Source organism: Thalassophryne amazonica, chromosome 16 (assembly GCF_902500255.1).
Source record: "Thalassophryne amazonica chromosome 16, fThaAma1.1, whole genome shotgun sequence".
Classification (NCBI taxonomy): domain Eukaryota; kingdom Metazoa; phylum Chordata; class Actinopteri; order Batrachoidiformes; family Batrachoididae; genus Thalassophryne; species Thalassophryne amazonica.
In genome coordinates, this window is record NC_047118.1 from 56,229,769 (window position 1) to 56,255,022 (window position 25,254).

At 41.1% G+C, this 25,254-nt stretch overlaps 1 protein-coding gene and 1 long non-coding RNA gene across 4 annotated transcripts in view; both read left to right on the forward strand.

Moving 5' to 3' along the window:
- Positions 1-25,254, forward strand: part of LOC117527790 (immunoglobulin lambda-1 light chain-like) — a 38,161-nt gene that overhangs the window by 9,185 nt on the left and 3,722 nt on the right. For all 3 annotated transcript variants that reach the window (XM_034190289.1, XM_034190290.1, XM_034190288.1), the window contains 2 exons: positions 8,798-8,831; positions 9,941-10,062. In XM_034190289.1, the coding sequence (XP_034046180.1) occupies positions 8,798-8,831; positions 9,941-10,062 (156 nt within the window). The remainder of the gene's footprint in view (positions 1-8,797; positions 8,832-9,940; positions 10,063-25,254) is intronic.
- LOC117527800 lies at positions 11,410-22,206 on the forward strand. The gene is made up of 3 exons (XR_004565605.1): positions 11,410-11,460; positions 11,542-11,547; positions 22,144-22,206. It is a non-coding gene; the product is annotated as an uncharacterized LOC117527800 (long non-coding RNA).

Sequence of the window (25,254 nt, forward strand, 5' to 3'; positions counted from 1 at the left end):
CAGGAACCTTTGTTACTGAAACCAAGTGCACTAAACACTTGGCCACCACCCCTGATATCTGTCTGTACCATATAGAATAATAAGCACGGTAGCTTTGTGGTTAGCGCATGTTGCCTCAGAGCAAGAAGATCACTGCTTCAATTCCCACCTGTGGCCTTTCTGTATGGAGTTTGCATGTTCTCCCCATGTTTTTGTGGGTTTCCTCCAGGTGCTCCAATTTACTCTCAAATTTAAAGACTGTAATAAAACTGATTTTGGTGCGATTTGGAGGTTATAAGGATTTTATGTTGATTTTGTGGATTTTCTCACTTGGTTATACAGGTGGACCCTCAAAGGGGTTGACATGTATGAATGATGCACAACTTTAATGAAAGAAACATTTTTTCCCCACGTTTTATAATAAAACTCTGTAATTCTGATCTGTGCACATCTGATCACGTCAGATTTCTTAAATTGAGTAGAGTTGTTCCTGATAAGATTTTGGCTTGCACTGGTTTCTCTGAGAAGAAATATAGTGTAGCATACCTCCAAGTTGGCATGCAGGCTCTCTGCCAAATATTTCACTCCTCACTCTTTTCACATTCATACTGCCATGACGGCTATGCAGCGGGGCCTGTCTGTTGATTCTATCAAGTGGCTGGGACGTAAGCGCCCTTGCTCCTATGCCTCCTACATCTGGCCTGAGGTTTACGCCCATCTCGCTACCTAGACTCTTGCCAAAGTCACGTGCTTAGCTCGCTTCAGTTTCTGGTGGTGGTAAGACATCGTCTGGAGAGTCTTGCTTAACCACATAGTAGCGTGTCACACTTGGGGTAGTTTATGGTGCTACTCTCGCATATCTAGCTGCATTTTGCAAAACTCGTGCTAGCTCACCAGGTTAGCTGGTTACCAAGAAAACAGGCCCATGTAATGTTGAGTTTTATTTCACCACTGTCTGTCTGTCGTGTTCTGGCATGGAGCTCCTTGCTTATCCCCGGCACAGTTAAAGCTTATCTATCTTGTCTTCCTGTGCATTTCGGCTTACAAAATTCTGTACAAGGGATCTGGTACAGTGGTGATCCAGCACACTGGCTCTGGGGGAGCCCAGAAGCAGCAAGCCCAGCTAAGAGATCAGTGCATTTGGCATCATGTTCTCTCTCCTATCCACAAGCTTTTGTGGTCTATTCAGTAGCCGAATCAGGGGTCCGGGCAGGTGACTCTGCTCTTGGTACTATCCTCTGCAATCTCTCCTGCTGTCCAAACTCACCTCCTCAGCCTCGCTGGCTTGTAAAGGACCTACATGCCATCATGCATGCAACGGTCTTGTACGTTATGTGTCCCTGGTTGCCACAGCAGCTAGAGAGCCTGTGCTCTCTTTCACCACTTTTGTCACATCTGCAGTGTTTTGGTGGGAGGAACCTTGTAGGTGCTCTCATCTGGCACAGTTCTGTTTAGCTGTGTTTAGGAGCAACTCACCCAGTGCCGGCTTGCTATAGCATGCAAATCAATCAGTCAATCAATTTTATTTATATAGCGCCAAATCACAACAAACAGTTGCCCCAAGGCGCTTTATATTATAAGGCAAGGCCATACAATAATTACGTTAAAAAAAAAACAGAATACAAGCAATCTATCTGGGTCAGGGACCCCAACCCAGCCCAGCCTCACTTTTTTTTTCTCCCATCACGAAATGAGTCAAATTTTCATGACGGCATTTTTTTTTTTTTTAACTCACTATTATTAACCCTAATCCTACTCAGACCCTAAGGGCCCTGGCACACTGGGGAGAGGATTAATTGCGCATGAATTGAGTATACAAAGTACGGGCGTTCGTTGTCGTCCGCAACAAAAATGGCCAAAAATGACAAATGTCCCAGTATGAATTACGGATATATGTCATGTATTATGTTTTCTCCTATATTGTGCTGTTGGTTTTTGTTTCTGGCTGGGTGTATCTTGCTTGGGTTTTCTGGTCCACATTTCTCTTGTCTGCCTTTCTTTGAGCTTGGTGGGGGCGTTTCATTCTGGTTGGATCACGTCTTGTTCTGGATCTTTCTACACTCATCACTGGGAGTATTTAAACACCACTGGTTGCACTGAGTTTTCACCTGATCATTGTGCCTTGTGCCATCGCTTTTAGCTCTGTTCCTTGTTCATTCTAGGTCCTGCTTCCATGTTGTGTTTTGACCACTTGCCTGTTATATTGACCACGCCATTGCCTGATGCTTTGGATTTGTTTGCTTCTCTTGGACTGCCTCCTTGTGAACCGAACCCAGCTTAGCCTTTCAGTAAACGCATCCTTGAACCAGAGCTACATTGTCAAGTACTGCATTTGTCTCCAGCCTTCCTTGTCTGACAGCCCTGATAATATCTTAATAATATCTAGCGAATATATGATGAACAATCATGGTTGTATAACGCATGTAGTGAGGAAACGGATCAGATGCAGTGCGATTATCACGGCAGTATTACGGGTGTATTATGATGCATCGCGCATGGGTGATTCTTAGACTACGGGCACTTATTATGTCCTTTGATCATATTGTATGAAAAAGAGAAAAAGGGGACATTTCACACTTTTATAGTTATCTTTACAATGAAAGTGTGTTAAGAAATTTGTTCTAGTAGTCTATGATGACTTTTTCACCTTTTTTCAGCATCATTATATGCAAATATTGCCGTTTTGTGCTTGTCCCACACCCAGACTTTTGATCTTCAATGATAAAAATGAATGGTAAAGAAACGTTTTTTCTAATGTTTTAAAATATCTCTGAATAAAATATCAGTAAAATAATCAAAACATAATTGGGGTATTCAATGTCATACAACTGTTGTCATTTTTTAAACAAAATGTAGTTGTCCCACACTATTGCCGTAATTTCCACCACAACATTGTCATGTCCCTTTAAACAGTTTCTATGAAAGATTGTTTGGGTAGTTTCTATGGAAATAAACAGTGACATCATAGCACATGTATATAGCACCAAATCACAACAAACAGTTGCCCCAAGGCGCTTTATATTGTAAGGCAATGGTGTGGTGGAAATTACATTTACAAGGCCAATAGTGCCCGTAGTTAAAGAATCACCCGCATGTGTTGCACGTGCATGGCATCTGCATTGTGGTCATAAATGAAGCACACTCGGGCTGTGGCATCACTATTCACACCAACAATACAGCTTCTGGAGCATTTGCTGAACTTGGACAAGTTGATTGGAGTAAAGAAGCAGTGAACAGGGCGAGTGGTAAAGTCAGCGGATCGCACCAGAGCACAGCTCGTCTGAACAATTATAACAAGAAGTTAAATCTGTTATAAACATAGGAATAAATACTGTAACAGCTGCAGACAAGAAGGAAAAAACATGCAACTGTTTTATCAAGCCTTGACAATGTAAACAAGTCAAATAATTACCTTTTTTAGGCAGTTTAAAATGATTTCTGCAGCTTGTTATCCATTCGCGCATGAACGGCCCAGCTGCAGCTTCTTCTGTGATGCAGGAGGTGATTAGATTATTGCCATTTTCAAGAGGCAATTTGCAGAATAAAATGATTAATCCACCACGAAATAATTATTTTATACAGGCAGCATCCAGCACAGAGCGCGTGGCAGCCGGTAGAACAAAGAACAGCGTCCAGCTGTGAACACAGCGCATCTGATTTGCATCCACCGCAAATCAGATGCAAAGCAGACATAATAAAAATGCTTTATTCGTGGCCACTCTATGCAGTCGCTACAACTTATTTTAGTTTGTGATGTGGACATGACGGGCACGCAAACTATCCATTTTACACACTGTCCCAGTCCGCTGCCAAGCCGTAATTCCCTGTCAGGTGCGGATATCAGCAGATGACGGCGAATATACGAGATCTGTTAGAAAACTATCCAACCTTTTAATTTTTTGCAAAAACTATATGGATTTGAATCATGTGCGCTTGCATCAGCCAAGCTTGAACCTTCGTGCACATGCGTGAGTTTTTTCACACCTGTCGGTTGCGTCATTCACCTGTGAGCACACTTTGAGTGAGCAGTGGTCCACCCTCCTCGTCGGATTTTCATTGCGAAGAAAATGTCTGAACGATTAAGAGCTTTGCTGCATCAAATTTTTCCAGAAATTTTGCCAATGGCGGAGGGCACGCTGCGCTCCGAGTGGCGATCAATAGGCTGAAACGACCAGATCATTTCCAAACTGAACGCTGTGTTGATCCGGGACGTCATCTGACTACTACAGAAATGGCAGAAGAGGTGGACATACCACTTTTTTGGCACATTCCACTGTTACAGGAGTTTTTGTCATGGAAAGAGGAGCGGAGGATTTCGCCACGGAGCCGCTAATGGCACGGGACAAAAGCACCTCCGTGTTGGTCTCACAGGACATGTGACATGCCCAGCTCTTGCACCATTCGGAAGATTCAGACAGCTTTCGGTGGCTTTTCAGTCGTGTGACTATCCGAGAAATTGTGGACGAGCTGGACATGCCACAACATGTCCTGTGAGGCTTCATCAGGGCGTTGTTTTTTGTTCTCCGCCATTAGCGGCTCCGTCCCGACGCGCGAATTCCTCCGCACGTCTTTTCATGACAAAAACTCCTGTAACAGTGGAATGTGACGAAAAAGTGCTATGTCCACATCTTCTGCCATTTCTCTGGTAGTCAGACAATGTCCCGGATCAACACAGCGTTCACTTTGGAAATGATCTGCTTGTTTCAGCCTGTCGATCGCCGCTCGGAGCGCGGCGTGCCCTCCGCCATTGTGCGCCGTCTTTAAACCGGTTGTAACACCCCTTAATCTGTGTGATCCCCATAGAATCGTCCCTGAAAGTTGTCTGAATCTTCCAAATGGTTTCCACCTGGCTGTCTCTCACAGTTTCTGGAAAAATTTGATGCAGCAAAGCTCCAAATCGTTCAGACATTTTCCTCACAATGAAAATCCGACAAGGGGGGAGGACCACTGCTCACTCAAAGCGTGCTCACAGGCGAATGACGCAACCGACAGGCATGAAAAAACTCACGCATGCGCACGAAGGTTCAAGCTTGGCTGATGCAAGCGCACATGATTCAAATCCATATAGTTTTTGCAAAAAATAAAAAATCGGATAGTTTTCTAACAGACCTTGTACAGCGCATAGATTGAGTATGTTTGTGTATGTATTGAGTATGTAAGGCGGATGTCATCCACAGCCAAAATTTTGTGCAGCTCAAAAATCCTGGTAACAGAAAAATGTGCCTCTGCAGATAATTGCAGATGTGTGCTGGTGTCAACCGACTCATACAAGCATGTTTCATGCATATTGCGGATGTTAAGCGAATATGAGCCAATTTTGTGCGCAATCCATACGCAAATCCTCCTAAATGCCAGTGGGACAGGGCCCTAATCTTAACCATAACCTAATCCTACTCCTTCCCACCACCCTAACCATAACCACCTCCGACTCCCTGCTTCACTTTTAATTTTGTGCAGCCATCACGGAATGAATTACACTCAACAAAAATATAAACGCAACACTTTTGGTTTTGCTCCCATTTTGTATGAGATGAACTCAAAGATCTAAAACTTTTTCCACATATACAATATCACCATTTCCCTCAAATATTGTTCACAAACCAGTCTAAATCTGTGATAGTGAGCACTTCTCCTTTGCTGAGATAATCCATCCCACCTCACAGGTGTGCCATATCAAGATGCTGATTAGACACCATGATTAGTGCACAGGTGTGCCTTAGACTGCCCACAATAAAAGGCCACTCTGAAAGGTGCAGTTTTATCACACAGCACAATGCCACATATGTCGCAAGATTTGAGGGAGCGTGCAATTGGCATGCTGACAGCAGGAATGTCAATCAGAGCTGTTGCTCGTGTATTGAATGTTCATTTCTCTACCATAAGCCGTCTCCAAAGGTGTTTCAGAGAATTTGGCAGTACATCCAACCAGCCTCACAACCGCAGACCACGTGTAACCACACCAGCCCAGGACCTCCACATCCAGCATGTTCACCTCCAAGATCGTCTGAGACCAGCCACTCGGACAGCTGCTGAAACAATCGGTTTGCATAACCAAAGAATTTCTGCACAAACTGTCAGAAACCGTCTCAGGGAAGCTCATCTGCATGCTCGTCGTCCTCATCGGGGTCTCGACCTGACTCCAGTTCGTCGTCGTAACCGACTTGAGTGGGCAAATGTTCACATTCGCTGGCGTTTGGCACGTTGGAGAGGTGTTCTCTTCACGGATGAATCCCGGTTCACACTGTCCAGGGCAGATGGCAGACAGTGTGTGTGGCGTCGTGTGGGTGAGCGGTTTTCTGATGTCAATGTTGTGGATCGAGTGGCCCATGGTGGCGGTGGGGTTATGGTATGGGCAGGCATCTGTTATGGACGAAGAACACAGGTGCATTTTACTGATGGCATTTTGAATGCACAGAGATACCGTGACGAGATGCTGAGGCCCATTGTTGTGCCATACATCCAAGAACATCACCTCATGTTGCAGCAGGATAATGCACGGCCCCATGTTGCAAGGATCTGTACACAATTCTTGGAAGCTGAAAATGTCCCAGTTCTTGTATGGCCGGCATACTCACCGGACATGTCACCCATTGAGCATGTTTGGGATGCTCTGGACCGGTGTATACGATAGCGTGTACCAGTTCCTGCCAATATCCAGCAACTTCGCACAGCCACTGAAGAGGAGTGGACCAACATTCCACAGGCCACAATTGACAACCTGATCAACTCTATGCGAAGGAGATGTGTTGCACTGCATGAGGCAAATGGTGGTCACACCACATACTGACTGGTATCCCCCCCCCCCCAATAAAACAAAATTGCACCTTTCAGAGTGGCCTTTTATTGTGGGCAGTCTAAGGCACACCTGTGCACTAATCATGGTGTCTAATCAGCATCTTGGTATGGCACACCTGTGAGGTGGGATGGATTATCTCAGCAAAGGAGAAGTGCTCACTATCACAGATTTAGACTGGTTTGTGAACAATATTTGAGGGAAATGGTGATATTGTGTATGTGGAAAAAGTTTTAGATCTTTGAGTTCATCTCATACAAAATGGGAGCAAAACCAAAAGTGTTGCGTTTATATTTTTGTTGAATGTAGAATGAATGGCTCTCTATCTCTGCTCCGACCTTCAAAGTCCCAGCTTCACCAGACTGTGAATTCTTCAAAATATGATTTTGATTAACTCTGGAATTGATCAGCTGGTCTCTCAACGCCACTGACACCATTTGTTCTCGACAAGGAGATCAGGGTTTGGGGACCCTGCGTACCCGGATGGAACCTACCCAGCGGGCTTTGCTCTCGACGGCTGAGAGAATGGAGTGTGACATGTGGCTCCACTCTCTGTGGAAGACGTTGAGAAATCATTCGTATTCACTTTATGGTGGGAGGATTGGTGCTGATTGGTTTGTGCGCTGCCCTGACCCACAGGAATATTAGCAAGACGGCTGCTTCCAGAATTTTGTCCCCTCATCAGTCCATCGTAATTAATGAGTTGGGCAATGCTGTGTAATCTCAGACTGCTTGAACTCTTGAACTCAAACGCAAAATGGATTCAATCTCAGATCAAATCACTGCATTGCAAAGGAATTGTACTGCTGAGGATCAGAGAATATTCTTCATAAATTTGGACTCTCGACGGTCAGGGTTGCAGTAAATAGAATTCTGTATCTCTCCGCCAAACATCAACATGGCAGCCTTATCGGCTCCTGAAGGCCAAATTCCCTGCTCTTCCACCAGAAGGATCTACAGCCTTGGTGAAGGAATTCGGCCCCCCCTTCTCATCCCCCCCAACTTCAGTTCATTTTGTTAAATATATGTCAGTTTGTTTCACCAAAGTCTTGATGGCAGAAATGTAGTATAACATAGGTTCTGCCAGCAAGATTCAGGCTATCACTTACCTCATTTGCTAATTGGTAACATCTGTTTACTAATCAGTAGCAGCTGCTAGTAATTTAATGACTAACCACAACCAATTGGAATCTATCAAATCATTTGAGACGTCAGCCTTGACTCACCCATCTCTACCTGCAGTTGCTTTTGAGACGTTGCCACGTCCACCCTGCCACCTCCTACTGCATGACAAAAACTCCACTTGTCCACGATGTCCACTTGTTCTCTGGTCATGTCTGTGTGTGCCCTCCTCCACCCACCTGCCACCAGTTGGTCCCCTTATGGTGCTGGGGCAGGCTGCACCCCTGCCTTCCCAGCAACAGGATTAGCTTTGTACCCTGAAGCCAAGGGGAGGACACAAAACAAAGACTATTTATGTTAAACTACTTATATTAAATTTATGTTAGTTTGCTTCACCTCAGTCTTGATGGTACAACTCGAGATGAATCAGGAAAAGCATGTGGTGTTAAATTTTAAACACTTATTATGTTCTGCTGGATCCATTGTGGTGACCTCGAACAACAGGGCTAACCTGAGATTAGACTGAATTAATTGTGTTCCGTCAGACAAAACTCAAAATAATCTGAAACAACAAAAATGTAAAAAAAAAGAAAAAAGAGAATTAATGTTCAGTCATAAACGAACTGAAAAGGTCACCTAAATTCAGAGATTGTTTTGTCTCACTGCTGGATTGTCTGATGATATCTGGAATAATATTTATACTCTGAACAAAAGAATGGAAACAGAAAAATACAACAGAAAATGTAGAAAATGTGCTGCAGTATTTTTGTCTGTGATCACAGTGATGAAGAAAATGAGATGTTGACAGTGAAAGTTGGTCTGAACATGTTTCAGCTTCACTGCCCTCATCAGTGAGAGTCAGGAGGTTTTTGTACGGCCGTGTGTACAAACTCAATCACTGTGGTATTCGGACAAGGAACCAAGCTGATTGTCACAAGTAAGTACTTTTTTTACTCATCATATCATAGAATAAATTTATTGTTTTACAAGTAGTTCTCTCAGAAATCAATACATTTATGATTTTGGGATTCAGATGGTTTATTGTATGACAGGTCCCAATTTTTAAACACTTGTTGAGGCAGCATGGTTTTGGGTAAAACAGAAGGACATGCTGCACTGTTGTGTTTGTTACTTTCTTCTTTTTTTTTTTTTTTTGAAACTATCTTTTTTAAAATAAATTTTCTTTAAAATTCATATTTTTAAATTATAGTTTATTTTTATTTAATTATTTTCAAAAAATGTCATTCCGAATTTCCAAATATTATTCAAGACTGTATAATGTGTCCATGATATCAGTCAATTTACAAATTACAGTTTGGTTACTTGGAAATGTTAAGGGTCAAATTTGACAAAAAAAATTGTTCTGTCAGTTTGTCAGTGATTATTCAGTTTTTTGTTTTGTTTTTTTCCTTGTTCAAAATGTTGCAAATCAAATCCAATCAAATTGAGATAAACATGTTCATTGCATGATTGTGGTTACTTTAAAACATATATATATATATATATATATATTTTTTTTTTTTATTTACGTTCAAACAATTTCTTGAATGGCAAATATTTTGCTTTTATTAATTTTAATGGATCAAAACATTTTTCATCATATTAAAATGTATCTCCCGATTAACAATGTTGCATCCAAAAATTGTAAACGAATCTTTAAAAACCTAAATGTACATGACACTGAATTCTCACACATTTTGCATACTTTGTTCTTTGAGAGAAAAAAATATTCAATAATTAAAAATTGTATCTTTTTCTATTTTTTTTTTTTTTTTTTTTTTTTTTACAAACAGATTGTGTTCACAAATTGGCAGCATAATTCAGCAGATATATGATTATTTTATTTTTAGATGTAAATTATGGAACTGATGCAGAAGAAAAATTTACGAGACGTTATGTTCTCAACATTAATGATCTTTCCATACAAAATTATTATTTTCAACAGTTCAAGAGTCCAGTACATGATTATGTCTGTCCCCCCCCCCCAAGCATTTTTTTCATATCTCCTCACATTGCCTTATATGAATGTCCTCCATGTGTCTTCAGGCTCCAGCCTCCCTCCTCCTGTCCTGACTGTCTTCCCTCCGTCCACTGCTGAGCTTCAGTCCAACAAAGTCTCTCTGCTCTGTCTGGCTGTTCTGTCCTCTGGGTCTAAGGGTTTGTCTGATGTCACCTGGTTGTCTGGTGGGAGTCCAGTGAGCAGTGGGATCTTTACCAGCACCGCTGTCCAACAACCAGACCAGACTTTCCAGATCAGCAGCTATCTGACCATTGAGACGTCAGACTGGAACAGGGATCAGGTTTACACGTGTAAAGTGTCTTTGGGCTCCCAGACTTCAGAGAAAAACATCAAGAAGTCAGAATGTCCCTCTGAAGAACAGCAGGAGACACAATGACCATTTCAAATCTGCTTCTTCACTGCTTACAATGTTTACATGTTACACATGAAGGTGAGACAGAATGTTGAACATTGTAAAGTCACCTTGAAAGATTTGTCTGCATGCTTGTAGTATTACATGTTACTGTTAGGTGGCGCTGTTGTATCGGCTTTGCTGTGTATCATAAAAAAAAACCCTTCAATAAAAACAATTATGATTAAAAAACTGTTTCTTTGAAATTAGATCAAATTAAAATCAATACCAAATGAATTGCTGTATTTTAAGTATATTTTAAAAATGTTTATCACACTTTATTCAGAATAAAGAAACTCCATATAGACCTACATGCATGTTTGGTGGTGCTGTTGTATCGTTGCTGTGTTTCATTAAAAAAAATTCTTCAAAAAAAGAATTATGACAAACCACATTAAGTGCAGAATTTTAAGTGTTTTTCAAAATGTTATTTCTTCCAGTTTATTCAGAAGAAATGCATTCCAATTTCATGGTTTCATGATGAGACATTTCACAAAGTAAAAAAAAAAAAAATTAGATAAAACCATTACATACATTATGAAATTATATTATTAATGTACAGTGGCATCAAATATCACAGATCAAAATAAAATAGTTTTAGTGTGAACATCCTGCAAAAAATTAAGAAAAATGAGTTACAACTGAAAATAAGTTTTCCTCCTCCATCAGTGAAGCATCATCTCTTGACTCTTTCTCTTCCTTCCCAGGATGCACCTGTATGCTTCATCTGCTTATTATGAGCTGAAATGTAAATGCTGAGGTCAAAGGTCAGGTGTTTGCATAATAAGTGACGTGCTTCCTCCTCCTCCTGTCAATCACTGTGATGTTGAGTGTGGTATTAAATTGCTCCTCCTGCACCTCCTCTGATCATCCTCCACAGCCTCTAATGTGTCAGCAGTAAGTTTCCACGTTCCAAGTCCATTGTGAGCACACAGTGACAACATGCTGGGGAGCCTCTGCACTCTCATCACTGCTCTAACATGTAAGGAGGCTGACTTACTGCAGCTTTCAGCTCAGTCTGTTTCTTTCTCTTCATCTCATCTTCTTCTTTCCAGGTGTCAGTGGTGTGACCGTGGTGACACAGAAGCCTGCTGTTGTCACGGTGACCACAGGAAACAGCCACCATGGACTGTAACCTGGGAACTGTTACTGGTAGTACAGCTCGCTGGTACAAACAGATTCCAGGAGGAGTTCCTCAGTTTGTGTTGAGGAATTATCATGGCTGGAGCTCTCCAGCTTATGGTTCTGGTTTCTCATCGCCTAAATTCACATCAACTCATCAGTCACAATCAGATTATCGTTTGATCATCAAGAATGTGGAGCAGTCAGACTCAGCTGTGTATTACTGTAGCACGTGGGACACCTCTGTTAGTGAACACGTATCACAGTGATTCACTCTGTGACAAAAACCTCCTCACTAAATACTTCTGCTTTTTCACTCTGACACATTTTTACTGATGTGGAAGCTTTGATGAGCTCCTTGTGCCACTTTTTTCTATTCACCTTCATGGATTATTTCATGTTTATGTGGCAATTGTTAAATTTATTGATGTTTGAACAATAAAGGGAACAAATAAATACACATTATCAACAGAGTCACACACTCCAGCCTCACCTGATTCTTCAGTGGAATAAATGGGTTCAAGAACTGAATGGATAGATGGAACATCTTTAAAAAAAACTCTATAAATCATTGGTACTGTCATATCCCAAAATCCATTTAGATTTTAGCTTTTTGTGTGGGGATAATGGAGCGTGAGATTGGCCGGAGAATCGGCGCAGCAGGAGTGGTATTCCATTCGCTTTACAGTACTGTTGTGATGAAAAGGGAGCTTAGCCAAAAGTCAAAGCTGTTGATCTCCCGGTCAGTTTTCTTTCCTCCTCTCACCTATGGTCATGAGAGTTAGGTCATGACCGAAAGAACTGGAATGCGAGTACAAGTGGTCAAAATGGATTTCCTCAGGAGGGTGGTTGATGTCTCTCTTAGAGATAAGGTGAGAAGCTTAGTCTTTCTCCAGGAGCTTGGAGTAGAGCTGGTGCTCCTTCGCGTTAGGTGGAGCCAGCTGAGTTGGTTCGGGGATCTGGTAAGGATGCCCCCTGGGTGTTTCCCTAAAGAGGTGTTCCAGGCACGTCCAGCTCGGAGGAGATCCCGGGGAAGACCCAGGACTAGGTAGAGAGATTATATCTCCACACTGGCCTGGGAACACCTCGGTATCTCCCAGTCAGAGGTGGTTAATGTGATAGTCTGGGGACCCCGCTGGAACTGTTCTCTCCAGAACCTGATCCCGGATAAGTACATAAAGGTGTATATGTGTATGTACTTTAGAGTTTTTTGCCAAGAAAAATATTTGAAATTTACTAAATTTGTTTTCACATTCTGTTCTTATATATCTGTACTGGCACAATGTGTCTTGTTCACAGGTGAAAAAAAAAAGTTTACACTTGTTGCTCCAGTAAATGTGAGAGCTATCAAACATGAAGAAGCATCTGGAAACTGGCAAATCATCCAAAACCAGTTCAGAGGGAAATTTTCCACTGAATTAAATTCAATCATTTCATTCATTCTTTTGCTTTGCTCACTTCTTCCAGTTAAGGGTCGTATGGGGCTGAAGCATATTTAAATTCACATAATATTTAATGAAATCTTAAATTTACTTTAATTTCTTGAGGGGCACCACCCACATTAAAGTGGCATAATAATAATAATAAAATAATATCAAAATTGGTCAGTCTCAATCTGAAAGTCATTAATTCTGAATATGATTGATTTTGCTTCTTACATGAAGTAATAAACGTGACATACTCTGAAAAATATGGTACATAAAACCTTGAATTTTTGTTTTTAAAAACAATTGCAATTTGTTTCAAATTTAAATTAAATGTATATTTTAGCATTGTGTAAGAATTAATGCCATTACTGTTTGAAAGGATTTTATTATTATTATTATTAATAATATTTAGGAAGCATGGTCATGTTCAAAGAAATTGAGTTGGTAATCATGAAGAATTTCAAAAAAAAAGGTTCAGTTATTCCAGAATAAAGTTGCTCAACTAAAGTATGTGAAGTCACCGAGGGTCTACAAACACTTAATTTCCTTTTTTATTTTATATATTTGTTAAGATTATGTTCAGATGTGACTCCAAATGCAGAAACCAGCAGGATTAAAAAAAAACAAAAACAAAAAAAAAACAGGAAACTGTTTTATTTAATCAAAGCCAAATTTAGTTCAAGGCCATATCCAGGTGTTCACTGTTCAAAGCACAAAGTCCAAAAATCAAACTGCAGAGTTAAAGGTCACCAAAGAAAATACAGATCTAAAGGAAAACATCTGACTTGGAAGACAAACACAGAAAACAGTAGAGCGAAAACAGCTAACCCCAACCATCAACCAAGAAACTGGTCAGCAGAGTTTAAATAGACTGGGAGTTGATTACAATTGACTGCAGATGTACTGATGACTGAATAAGTTCAGGTGTGAGTGTTACAGGAAGAAAGCCAACCAAACAAGAACAGAGAAGCCTGCCAAAGTAAAACAGGATGCAGGGTGAAACTGACATGCCATTCGAATAAAATGTAATTAGGACATTTAGAAACCTGGGCAGCACGGTGGCTTAGTCATTAGCACTGTTGCCTCATTTTATTTTACCTTATGTTTATATTAGTTGTACATATACTCTAAGTAATTTACCGTTAAATTTCACTATCTTTTATATTGGCTAAAAATTACTCGCACCACAGAAAGCACCGTTTTGGAGTTGCACTCAAATCTCGTTGTAATGCAAATTACAATGACAATAAAGGCAATTATGATTCTTATTCTGATTCTCATGGGTTCAATTACCACCTGTGGCCTTTCTGTGTGGAGTTTGCATGTTCTCCCCATGTTTGCGTGGATTTCCTCTGGGTTCTCCAGTTTCCTCCCACATCGAAAGACATGAGGGTTAGGTGGATTGGAATCTTTAAATTGTCCATAGGTGTGCATGTGTTTGTCTGTTTGTGGCCCTGTGACAGACTGGCGTCCTGTCCTGGGTGTACCCCGCCGCGCACTCTATGACTGCTGGGATAGGCTCCAGCCCCCCACGACCAATAATTGGACTAAGCGGTTGAAGATGAGTGTGTGAGTGTGCCCTCATTAGTGAAAGTGGGGAGGTTTTTGTACGGCTGTGTGTACAAACTCAATCACTGTGGTATTCGGACAAGGAATCAAGCTGGTGCCATTACCGTGAGTGGGAAGTGTAGTGTGTAAAAGTAAAAACATCTCAGTTTTCATTCTTTTGCACAGCTTGCCACAATATATTACAAGCAAAGTGGCCTGTGTGTGGCCTTGGGCCAGTTCACCTTGCAGATCCACCTTGGATTTGCTGTGCCGACCCCAAGTGAAAACAAGGGAGCAGCCGAAGGGACTTACTTTATTTACAATATTATTGGAGTAAGTGCGTACAGAAAATGATGGACTTACAATAAGGTGTCAGTGGTGTGACTGTGGTGACACAGAAGCCTCCTCACTCAATACTTCTGCTTTTTCACACACTTAAATATTAAACTGATCGACGTTTGAACAATAAATGAAAAAACAAGACAGGTAAAGTCAGACTCATAGGCTCCGCCCCATGTGACCTTTTAGTGGAATAATGGAATTAGAAAGCAGATGGATTGATGGGACATCTTGAATTCTAATCTTTGATATTGTCTTGATTAAGCAAAATGTTTGATTTAACTAAATTTAAAAACATCTGGTTGATGTTTCTTTTCTTATGAATCTTTATTGACACAAAGTATCTTGTTCAAGGTTTCTACTGCAGTAAATGTGACAAAAAAATCAAACTACAAGAAACTATAAACCACCAAATCATCACAATCCAGGTCTGAATGAAATTCTCCACTGCATTAAAAACAAATTAATTCATTCACTCATTCCTGATGATTCCAAAAGCGTCACGTGGGGCTGGAGCCCATCCCAGAGATCATCTGGCAAGAGGCGGGTTCACTCTGGACAGGACACAAGTCTAATGCAGGGCCAACACAGAGAAAAAAACAAACTCATTCATACCTGCATTCAATTGTAGGTCACCAAGTCACCTAATCTCTATTTGGATTAGGGAGGAAGCCAGATCACCTGAAGGGAACAACATGGAAACTCCACACAGAAAAGACAAGGTTGGAAATGATTCCTTCTCAACTTAATTTATTTATCCATCCATCAACAATCACCAGATGGTGATTATTTATTCATCAACAAATCACCAGAGGCATTAATTCAGTTGACTGTTGAAATAACTTTATAAAGTCTATGCAATTGTTACATCAATTTTTCTAGTTGAAACAGCAGTTCCTTTTTTAGAGTGTAGCTTGTTTGATGCTGAAATACCATAATACAGTGGGGAAAATAAGTATTTGAACACCCTGCGGTTTTGCAATTTGTTCCACTTAGAAATCATGGGGGGGGGTCCTGAAATTTTCATCTTAGGTGCATGTCCACTGTGAGAGACATAATCTAAAAAAAAAAAAAAAAAAAAATCCGGAAATCACAATGTATGATTTTTTAATAATTTATTTGTATGTTACTGCTGCAAATAAGTATTTGAACACCTACCAACCAGCAAGAATTCTGGCTCTCACAGACCTGTTAATTTTTCTTTAAGAAGCCCTCTTATTCTGCACTCTTTACCTCTATTAATTGCACCTGTTTGAACTTGTTACCTGTATAAAAGACACCTGTTCACACACTCAATCAATCATGCTCCAACCTGTCCACCATGGCCAAGACCAAAGAGCTGTCTAAGGACACCAGGGACAAAACTGTAGACCTGCACAAAGCTGGGATGGACTACAGGACAACAGACACGCAGCTTGGTAGAAGACAACAACTGTTATGATTATTTATTAGAAAGTGGAAGAAACACAATATGACTGTCAATCTCCCTCGGTCTGGGATTCCATGCAAGATCTCACTTTGTGGGGTAAGGATGATTCTGAGAAAGCTCAGAACTACACAGGAGGACCTGGTCAATGACCTGAAGAGAGCTGGGACCACAGTCACAAAGATTACATTAGTAACACATGATGCTGTCATGGTTTAAAATCCTGCAGGGCAGCAAGGTCCCCCTGCTCAAGCCAGCACATGTCCAGGCCCATTTGAAGTTCACCAGTGACCATCTGGATGATCCAGAGGAGGCATGGGAGAAGGTCATGTGGTCAGATGAGACCAGAATAGAGCTTTTTAGAATCAACTCCACTTACCATGTTTAGAGGATGAGAACAACCCCAAGAAAACCATCCCAACCGTGAAGCATGGGGGTGGAAATATCATACTGTGGGGGCACTCTTCTGCAAAGGGGACAGGACCACTGCACCGTATTGAAGGGAGGATGGATGGGTCATGTATTGCGAGATTTTGGCAAACAACCTCTTTCCCTCAGTAAGAGCATTGAAGATTGGTCATGGCTGGGTCTTCCAGCATGACAATGACCCCAAACACACAGCCAGGGCAACTAAGGAGGGGCTCCGTAAGAAGCATTTCAAGGTCCAGGAGTGGGCTGGCCAGTCTCCAGACCTGAACTCCATAGAAAATCTTTGGAGGGAGCTGAAACTCCAAACCTGAGAGATCTAGAGAAGATCTGTATGGAGGAGTGGACCAAAATCCCTGCTGCAGTGTGTGAAAACCTGGTGAAAATCTACAGGGAATGTTTGACCTCTGTAATTGCAAACAAAAGCTACTGTACCAAATATTAACATTGATTTTCACAGGTGTTCAAATACTTATTTGCAGCAGTAACATACAAATAAATTATTTTAAAAAAATCATACATTGTGATTTCCGGATTTTTTTTTTTTTTTTTTAGATTATGTCTCTCACAGTGGACATGCACCTAAGATGAAAATTTCAGACCCCTAAGTGAGAGAATTTGCAAAATCGCAGGGTGTTCAAATATTTATTTTCCTCACTGTATGTATGAGCAAGAACATGATTTGGCAATCAGTGGACATGTAAAATAAGTCATATCCAGATCAGGTCACTGTAGCTATGGTGAACACTTGATTGATATGGTTTAACTCATGATAAAATATTAAGAAAAGTCATAGTTTTTCAGACAAATATGTCAGACGTCAGTCAGCTTATGGTCTTGAGGTTTAATTTGTTCATTGAATGTTTGATTATGAACAGCACAGCAGCTCAGTGGTTTGCATTGCTGCGTCACAGCAGGAAGGTCATGTGATTGCTTCCCACATGGGGCCTGATGTACAAAGACTTGTGTAGATTTCCAACAGAAACATGGCGTACGCCAAAACCCAGAAACGGGTGTAAGCAGAAAAATATCCAGATGTACCAAAGTGTGCATATGCATGGATTGAAGCATGTTGCGTTTGTACATCCAACCCTGCCTGATGGCAAGTCATGATTCAGCAGCACAAAATCTACATTATTCTACTTGATTGTGATATTGTGACGAAAAGTGCCTCGTTTTTGTCACGGCACAAATTCATTCTAATTCATTCTGTGATGGCTGCACGAAATTAAAAGTGAAGCTGGGGGGAGGGGGGGGTTGGGGGGGTATGGTTAGGGTTGGGGGTAGGAGTAGGGTTAGCAATAGTGAGTTAAAAAAAAAAAGACCCTGTCACGAAAATTTGACTCATTTCGTGACGGGCGCGCAAAAAAAAACAACAAAAAAAACAAAAACGTGAGACTGGGCTGGTACATCTCACTGAACATTGAAATAAGCTCAATTGCACACGCACCAAACTCCTCCCTGGCCACTCCCCTATTGAAACATGCAATTTCATGTAAACAGGTCCTACACCAAGTGCGTGCTGCGGATCACTGGAAAGGACGTGGAGATACACGGGTAGTTTATTTGGAATAAATAATGGAATAAACATGAAATTGGAAATACGAGGGCTGTCAATAAAGTAACGGTCCTTTTTATTTTTTTCAAAAACTATATGGATTTCATTCATATGTTTTTACGTCAGACATGCTTGAACCCTCGTGCGCATGCGTGAGTTTTTCCACGCCTGTCGGTGACGTCATTCGCCTGTGAGCACTCCTTGTGGGAGGAGTCGTCCAGCCCCTCGTCGGAATTCCTTTGTCTGAGAAGTTGCTGAGAGACTGGCGCTTTGTTTGATCAAAATTTTTTCTAAACCTGTGAGACACATCGAAGTGGACACGGTTCGAAAAATTAAGCTGGTTTTCAGTGAAAATTTTAACGGCTGATGAGAGATTTTGAGGTGAGTCTGTCGCTTTAAGGACTTCCCACGGTGCGAGACGTCGCTCAGCGCTCTCAGCCGCCATCGTCAGCCTGTTTCAAGCTGAAAACCTCCACATTTCAGGCTCTATTGATCCAGGACGTCGTGAGAGAACAGAGAAGTTTCAGAAGAAGTCGGTTTCAGCATTTTATCTGGATATTCCACTGCGGACGGGTCCGCGCGTCGGGGACAGGAAAAACACCTCCGTGTTGATAACCATTTGTAAAATCCAGGCGGCTTTTGATGGCTTTCAGTGGAGTGAGTATATGAGAAATTGTTTAACAGGCAGGACATGTTCCAACTTGTCCTTAAGGCTTTCAACAGAGGTGTTTTTCCTGTGGCGGAGCGTCGCGGCGGCTGCGTCCCGACGCGCGGACCCGTCCGCACGTCTTTCATTAAAAAAATCTCCTTTAACAGTGGAATATCCGGATAAAATGCTGAAACCGACTTCTTCTGAAACTTCTCTGTTCTCTCACGACATCCTGGATCAATAGAACCTGAAATGTGGAGGTTTTCAGCTTGAACAGGCTGATGACGCCGCCTGAGAGCGCTGAGCGACGTCTCACACCGTGGGAAGTCCTTAAAGCGACAGAATCACCTCAAAATCTCTCATCAGCTGTTAAAATTTTCACTGAAAACCAGCTTAATTTTTCTAACCGTGTCCACTTCGATGTGTCTCACAGGTTTAGAAAAAATTTTGATCAAACAAAGCGCCAGTCTCTCAGCAACTTCTCAGACAAAGGAATTCCGACGAGGGGCTGGACGACTCCTCCCACAAGGAGTGCTCACAGGTGAATGACGTCACCGACAGGCGTGGAAAAACTCACGCATGCGCATGAGGGTTCAAGCATGTCTGACGTAAAAACATATGAATGAAATCCATATAGTTTTTGAAAAAAATAAAAAGGACCGTAACTTTATTGACAGCCCTCGTATATTAGTGGGAGTGTGTGTGTGAGGCCGAACTGCTCTGAGCTCAGTGCAGTGCACATACACTTAAGTTAAAAAGTGAGGTGATCCGCGGCTGACAGTGTGTGACATCCACAACTTTACACATGCGTTTATTGACAAATACTGAACACAGTATTTGAGAATCTGCAGCTGTTTTTTCACGATCAAGAAAAAGAAAACACATTAATAATAACACCTTTGAATGCACACATGCCCAAATGTGCCCACGCTGGTTTTCATTCAGAAAAATTGAGCAGTGCAGTGTTGTTTGAGGGCGGGCGCTAAAGGGTTAAAATATGATGCAATAATCCTACATCCGGGGACAGTCATCATATGTCCCCATTACAAACATGGCACTATCTCTGAGTTTTTGGACAAATTACATGGCAAACAAAGTGAAAATGCAAAGAAAAAGTGACAATGTGGTGTAAAGCAGACATGTGTTGTGGTTTGTTTATGACTCAGAGCTCAAACATGTCAAGGTGGTTGTGCAAACAGGAGAACGTAGCTACTCTGTCAAAGTATGTAGGCTAAAACCTACTGACATGACCTCTCCCATATGCCTCGTCTTCTCTTCTCCACTGGAAACTGAAAAATACTGCCCTTTTTGTGACTGCTTTGGTGATTGCAGCTGAAAACAAAACAGTACACAGTTTTTCCATTTGAAGTGATGCTGTGTTTGTGTTGCGCAACACCAGGCTGTCCCCAGAAATGGTCTAATGCCACAATATCACGCAGGGGTTCAAATGAGACTGCACTGCCTTATTACACCAATAAACTATTTACACAGCCAAGTACTCACCCATCTCACACTCTTCCAGCCTCCAGCCTGATGCACATTTGCACATCACATATGAGTTGATCATTGATGGAATGAAAATGTTTCCTACTAACAAAAACAAAGTCATCACGTGATGGTGCCTTTATAGCAATATGTGTGCAGTCAATAGCATTACATTAAGGAAACAGGCTCTCGCTGCAAATTGTGCTTGTTAGAATGTGATGTACCTGGATGACATTCGGATAACTGCGTTCCACACAGCTGGCATGGCTTGGCTCAAGGTTGACTGGCACGCTTCTGACCGATCAGCCAGCTCCAGCTGGAATGCCCCTGTTTCCAAGAAGCCCAGTGTGGTCAGCATGTGTGTGGGCACAGACAACCCCTGGCTTCTCTCCAGCTGTAGAAAAATGCATATGCCAGCCATGATTTTTGCTTGGCGCACCCCATATTTCCACGGCCATTTCACTTTTGATAGATCTGAACATTAGCATGGTGACACACATACATCACGTTTTTGTGCATATGCTTGCTTTGTACGAGGCGACTGGTCCTTTGTGTGGAGTTTGCATGTTTTGCCGTGTATGTGTGGGTTCCCTTTGGGTGCTGCATCTTCCTCCCACTTTCAAAGACATGCAGGTTTGATGATTTGGTTACTATGTATATGTATAATGGCCCTGCAATACACTGGCAGCATGACCAGGGTTTGCCCCAACTCTAGCTCATTAACTGCTGGAATAGGCTCCAGCGCTCCCGTGACTCTTAATTGGAATACATGGGTATAGAAAATGAATGTTTGATTGCAATGTTTGCACCTTTTAGTATGTGCCCCATTTGGTGGTTAAACAGAATATTTTATTTTGTATTTTAGATTCCTTCATTTTTTTTCAAAATTAAGGTTTGACATTTAAACAAAAATCACACAATGTGTACCTTTGTTGGAAATGTACTTATTATGAGCCAAATGCTCTGTTTTGAAAATTCTCAACACTGAAAATCGTGTTTTGTTTTTCCACACTAAATGACTAAATTGCAAGAAAAAAGTTAAAATAATTGCAAATATGTTTTTTGGTCACAACTTTAAATACAATATTTTAATTTTCAATATCGTGAAAGCCAAACAATAAATAAAACCAATTTTTAATAAATACTGGTCTCAACTTTAGGTCAACTGTATTGTGCAGCAATGTTTTCATGACTGCACAACTTCTCAGGATGTCCCAGAGAGCAACCGATGATCTCCATCCAACACTAAAAAAATTAAAAAAATAGCATGACATGCAAAGAAGCATTCATGGCAATAATAATTCCTGTGTTCATCGACTGCTAATTCCCAGGCCAGGATCGGTGACCTCTGTTCCAAACATTAATTATCGTTTTATTGGGGGGATCTTTTATTTTAATCCTCCATCAGTGAAACATCACCTCGACTCTGTCTTCCTTCCCAGGATGCACCTGCAAGCCTCCTCTGCTTATTTACAGATGAAATGTAAATGCTGAGGTCAAAGGTCAGGTGTTTGCATAATAAGTGACGTGCTTCCTCCTCCTCCTGTCAATCACTGTGATGTTGAGTGTGGTATTAAATTGCTCCTCCTGCACCTCCTCTGGTCATCCTCCACAGCCTCTAATGTGTCAGCAGTAGGTTTCCACGTTCCAAGTCCGTTGTGAGCACACAGTGACAACATGCTGGGGAGCCTCTGCACTCTCATCACTGCTCTAACATGTAAGGAGGCTGACTTACTGCAGCTTTCAGCTCAGTCTGTGGCTTTCTCTTCATCTCATCTTCTTCTTTCCAGGTGTCAGTGATGTGACCGTAGTGACACAGAAGCCTGCTGTTGTCTGGGAACTGTTACTGATCGTGCAGCTCGCTGGTACAAACAGATTCCAGGAGGAGTTCCTCAGTTTGTGTTGAGGAATCATCACAGTTGGAACTCTCCAAAGTATGGTTCTGGTTTCTCATCTTCCAAATTCACATCAACCTATCAGTCACAATCTGATTATCGCTTGATCATCAAGAATGTGGAGCAGTCAGACTCAGCTATTACTGTAAAACATGGGACGGCTCTGTTACTGAGTATGTGTCACAGTGATTCTCTGTGACAAAAACCTCCTCACTAAATACTTCTGCTTTTTGACACTCTGATACCATTTCACTGATGCTGAAGCTTTTGAGTTCTTTCTGAAGCAGATTTTTTATTCACCTTCCTAAATTTTTGCATTAATTCTTTCACAGTTTTCTGTAAGTAATATTTGCATTCCCTACTTGTGTAAGTAAATAGACTGCAGATGTAAGTGCACATGAAGAACACATCAAATGTTTATTTCTGATTCTATTATGTAAAAACAAAAACAAAAAACAAAGTAACATGAAAATCCTGACATATCTTGAAAGAGACAGAGAGAGAATGAAAAAGTTTCTAATTCAGCTACATTCCCACATAATCCTTTCTGTGGATCTGCTACTTGTTACCAAACTTGGGTTGAGGATTCCAGAATGTTTGGTACACCTCTCAGTATAACCAGCAGTGGTGCACGGGTCAACCCAAATCCCAGGGTGGGTGTGGATTAGCTTGATGAGATAATACTGCAGGTGTGACAAGTCAAATCTAAAAATGACAAGAAGATTTCCTTCTAAATAATGAATAATTTACAGATAAATCAGCGTGCCCTCTGACTGATGTGCTACGTTCACGTCAGCAGGCCATAGGTGCAAAAGCATCTACATCTAGATCAGTCTGTGGAAGAGCTCAGCACAATTACCATCATAGATGTAAACAAAATCATCACAGAAAAAATAGCCGGGGGAGCAGCACAATGCAGCCTCAAACAGGTAGACGAATAGATGGTTCTTTATTTGATCAACAACTGACCAACACCTTTTCTGCTCATAATCCTGTCTGTACCAAAAAATTAATAAATAAAATACAATAAAATCATCTGTATGGTCTCTGCAAACAAACATGCACACATGCAGTTTCAGTCAAATTTCTGTCTTGTCTCTTTCTGTTCGCTCTCTCTACCCCTGCCGACACCCCCGCCCGCCCACACACACACACACACACACACACACACACACACACACACACACACACACACAGGCCTGGGGGGGTGGAGCTCCCCAAGGCTCCCCCAGACCCCATGCATTTTTAAGCATTTTCCTTATTTTGCCTTTCAGCTTCTGGAGGGGCTCTGCTCCCTATACTCCCCACCATTTTAAGCATTTTTCTTTTTTTGCTTTTCAGCTGACCCCCCCTAATTACAGCCCTCTTAACCCCCTGCCACTTTAGGCATTTTTTTAAAATGTAGATGTAAATTAATATCCAAAGTTTTCAGCTAGTTGACAGTAGGGCTGGATAATATGGCCAAATTATCGTATCTCAATATTGTCATATAAATTGTCATATAAATGTCACTTATATACATGCTGTCCATATTCTTGAGCCGTTTAGGTTGGTAGGGAGAGTTCCCATGGGATAAAAAAGCTTTTCAACCTACCATCCCTGGTTCTCAATACCAGGCACCTAAGTGGCTCTACTCTCTCTCTCTCTCTCTTTTTCTTTAAAGATATTTATGTGTAAATTAGTAAACACTAGTAGAGTTCCACTTTAGATGTGGAATGTATAATAAAAGATATATCTTACTGAATTTTCATATCAGTATGATATATGATATGACTATGATTTGATGCGAAGTGCAGCAACAGTGAAAATTAAACATTCTTAAACAAAACTGTAATAATACCACACTCATCATAAGGTTAGGATACTGTGCCCTCCAAAAGTATTGGAAAAAATGGAATTTCACACATTTTAATTTGTTTATGCCATTTTAAATACAAGAACACAAAAATAAAGAATAAAAATTTTTTAAATTATCTTCCTCAAACTCAGACTGAAAGCAAATCTCTAAAACTTGATAAAACCTGCAAATAACAATCAGTTTTATTGCCAATTTTCTTTAGACAAGTCAGGGGATGGTAACATGATAAGTGATAAGAATGGTGACAAAGGTCAGTTTCAGTTTATACAGGGGTCAAAAGTTAAAGTTGCTCCATTAATTTTGTTCCAGCAATATTTGTGTTGAATTTGATGCTTGTATCACCATTTGAAGGATTGTTTCAGTTATCTGCTGCACTAATAAGCCAACAGAGCATGAACCAGCTGTTGTCTTAATTTAAACATGTTTGCACACTTAAACAGCTAACAGACAGACATGGCAACCTGAATTAAAGGAGAAATGCTGCTTTTAACAACGTGGACCTCATTTCTGACATAAAATACAGTCGTTTACTCACCAATATAAGTTTTGTGTGATTAGAAGTCAATAATTCAAATGACGTGTTCAGTTCAAATCCGAAGCAAACATTTTTCTTTTTCTACTATGGTGGATTAGAACTTTTTGTGGTATACAGCACAAACTACTGGACAGGAAGAACCTCACAGTTAATGTGACTCACTGATTTGAAAATGCAGGTCTTTCAAACAGACGTGTGGTGCTGTGACATGTCAATCATCTGTGTCCAGTCAGATTTCAGGGGAGTCCAGTGAAACCCCCAGCCTCCGCTCTTGCTCCACCCATGCCAGGAAGTGTTCAACATTCCTGTTACACTATGAGTGAGAATTTGGCACGTCCTGTTTGAGTGTGAGCTTGCCACTGAGTTCCCGTGACATTCCGTAGGATCTCGTCTGTCAATCCAGGAAGTGTTTGACATTTGAACATTTCCTGTTTTACTGTGGATTTGAATTTTGGCACTTCCTGTTTAGGATGCCCTGTACAATGAGTGAGCTTCGTGCCGCTGCGCGACGCTTCGCTCATATTAATTAGAATACATTTACAAACTGTCAGAAATCATCTTTTTGTTAAGAAAAACTGTGGACTTTTTTTTTTTTTTGAGGTGCCAGACCTCACGATAAATTCAACTGGACAGTATAATCATGATTATCAACAGGAAGAACAATTTAAATTTTTATATTAA